Below are 3023 nucleotides of genomic sequence, written 5' to 3'. Positions count from 1 at the left end.
CTCAATGTCGCTAAGGAGACGATCCGGGTTGTCTTCTGAGATACAAAAGGGTGCCAAAATATTGTCTACTTACCTTGATATGAGTCTTTATAACTTAAGTTTGTCAATCTGATAATCTATCCTCCTTGGTTAACTTATTGATTTATTTGTAGAGTAGATCATTTGTACCCATAATAATTTTTTACATTTCACTTTTTAGTTGAGTTATTTCATGTAATTTTTGAAGGCTTCGATTAATTTTATGTTGTCTATGAATATAATTTAATCCTTAGTTTTAAACTTGTTAATTGAAATGGAATACTAGGTTTAAATATCACAACAGATAATACATCTACTGCAACGGACCACATATCTTATCAAACAGATTTAGATAAATATTGCAACATATGCTGCAATAAATTGAATATTTGTTGCGATAGACAGACATAAATATATGCACAATACAACAAATATTCCTACTTTTTTTTTTATTTATTCCAATAAATTATCTGCAATAGATAGATTATATGTTGTAACAGATTGAATATTTGTTGCCACAGATAGAAAGAAATCTCTGCACAATACAAGAAATAACCAACCGATTGTAAAAGATAATTAATTTGTCAAAACATGTATAATATCTGTTACTTTCACTATCTATGAAAATCTTTTACTCTCTCCACTCTTCCTTTTCGTATTCCCTCTTCGCTCTCAAAGCTCCCAAACCGCCATTACTAAAGCCCTAGTTTGGTAAGTCTTCTTGTAAAAAAGCCCTAGTTTTTTTTCCGATAACCTAGTTTTCATTATTTTTTTCATAATCTTGCAGATTGAAACGAAGCTATGTCTGTAAGACGTCATTGCAAATTTTGTAAGCGTTTCCATTTCGATGACTGTGGGGGATGTTACCTGATAGATTTGCATAGAAATTGCACCGGTTTTTTTGATCAATGCGATATTGTAGTTGATTCTTGGTTCCAAGGCCGCTACTATTATTTCAAAACTGCCTTTGATGCTGTGCGAGAAGCCAATCGATCGGACTGGCTACTTTCCAGATACCGCGTTGCATTGTATTTCTTGGAAGAGGAAAAACATCAAATGATTCACGGCGCCTATGGCGTTATGCAGTAAGCATCAAATGATAGGCATTAATATTGTTTGATGATTCTATTGTATCATATTGTATGTATTGTGATTTGGTAACTGATTCATGAGAGAAGGTCGGTTAGGCTATGAGCCCTAACATACTTCATGGCTTAAACTAAAAATATAACTTGGGTTGTGGGGATAACGTGTTCCCACACGAAAGGAATTACTTTACATACTTGAGGAATCGAGAAACTTGAGGAAGATTTGATGGAATCTTGCTTGGAGATCCTAAGTTTTGATTTTTCTTAGTAATTCAGCATTAGGGCTTGAGAGAGAATTAGAGAAAATAACTCAAGGAATTCTCATTGATTTGGGGCTTAATGGAGTTAAAATAATTAGATTAAGATGTTGTTTGGGGTATAAAGACCATAATGCCCCTAATATTAGTTAAAAACTGAAAAATTTTCTGGGGTGTTTCAGGAATATAAGATTTGGACAGTCTTAAAGTAGATGAGCTTTAGAAGAACAAGAATTAGATGTTAAAGTATTAAGTATTAATTTAGATTTGATTTTTCTTCTTTTTTCGGGTTTGTTTTGCTATTTTGTTGAACTATTTTGCTATTGTGGTCTGTGTTGTTTTGTTGATCTATTTCGCAGCACGTGTTTAGTGATCAAACCTGTGATTTCTGTGTTTAATTTTTAAATATCTGCTAATATATATATTGTCTTTGTTGTTGATTATATTGTTTGTTGCGGTTTTTTCAATTTTGTCTGACTGTTTGGATGCTCTATTTAGTCCTTTTTCTTTTAAATTGTGCTTCACTTTAATGATGGGAGCCTTGAAGTAACTGATAAAGTTGTTGTTATGTGACTCCTGGTCACAGGTTCAAGCCTTACACCCTTGTGGTAGGGTCTTTCCCCGAACTCTGCACATAGCAGGAGCCTTAATGCACCGGGATGCTCTTTTTTCACTTTAATGATGCGCTCGCATCGCTTCACGATTTGCGTAACGCGTGATGCGAAGCCTCGTCACTCTCCAGTATCGCCCTTTCCCGAACACTTGTGCTTACTACTCCACCACAACCCTTTTTGGTAAGTCAATTTTATTTTTTTATAATATTAGTTAAGATAATATGTTTATTAATTAATATATTTTCAAAAGACTATATAAAACTTCACAACCTTCATCATGGGACCTGTATCTGAGCAACTCTGGATCTCTCCCTTGTCCGTCTCCTACCTCTGCGAACTTCTTTAAAAGAAGACATTAGTGGCTCTGTTCGTCTTCTGTTGATACCTTGTATTTCCCCTGTTTTCCCAAAGTTCTATATGAAAGTAGCAATCTTTTGGGGAATCTCCACCCATCCGCCTCTGTTGGTACTCTCCAGAGTGGTGATGAAGGATTTTCTCTGTCCTTGTAAAGCAATAAACCTAATATATCTACAATTTTCATTTTTCATTATATCTAAGAGTACAAAAAAATTCTTCAAAGTACTCCCATCTCTTAACTGATTTCCCCTGCACTTTGGAAGCACTTTTAGACTATAAGATTAACCTTTACTCTTCTCGTTAAAAGTCTACTACGCTCTACCCATTCATACCATCGCTACCCAACTGTCATTGGTAATGCCACAAGATTTGAATCCTGCATTGTAGAATATTATATTCTCATCTACCCTATTTTTAATTTAGAATTTTTTGGTGATTTTTTGTGATTACACTTGTCAACCTAATAGGCTATGAGTAAATAAACACATTTTTTTGAGTATCCGTTGAATTTTTTAGTTTGTTTCTAATTTCTTTTTTCATTATGAAATAGATTATGCTGCTATATCAGGAGTGGACAATTTAAAAAAAAACGAGAGAGCACCTTCAGAAGAACAACCTGCTGAGGAGGGTCGTGGGACGATGGATCAAACAGGCAAAGGGAAACAGAAAGTCACTGATCAGCCAATGAG

The 3023-nt window shown here is 34.5% G+C and overlaps 1 protein-coding gene across 1 annotated transcript; it reads left to right on the top strand.

The window, feature by feature from the left end:
• Positions 1-963: 963 nt before the first annotated feature.
• On the top strand, positions 964-3023 carry LOC107839589 (the record flags this gene model as incomplete). Its single annotated transcript, XM_047403178.1, is given in 2 exon segments — positions 964-1103; positions 2885-3023. Coding segments are annotated over 2 exon segments (152 nt in total), but the record flags the coding sequence as incomplete, so codon positions are not given.

Source organism: Capsicum annuum, unplaced genomic scaffold (assembly GCF_002878395.1).
Source record: "Capsicum annuum cultivar UCD-10X-F1 unplaced genomic scaffold, UCD10Xv1.1 ctg3542, whole genome shotgun sequence".
In the NCBI taxonomy this organism is placed as follows: Eukaryota; Viridiplantae; Streptophyta; class Magnoliopsida; order Solanales; family Solanaceae; genus Capsicum; species Capsicum annuum.
The sequence above is the reverse complement of the archived record's forward strand: the minus strand, read 5'-3'. Positions and strand labels throughout refer to the sequence as shown.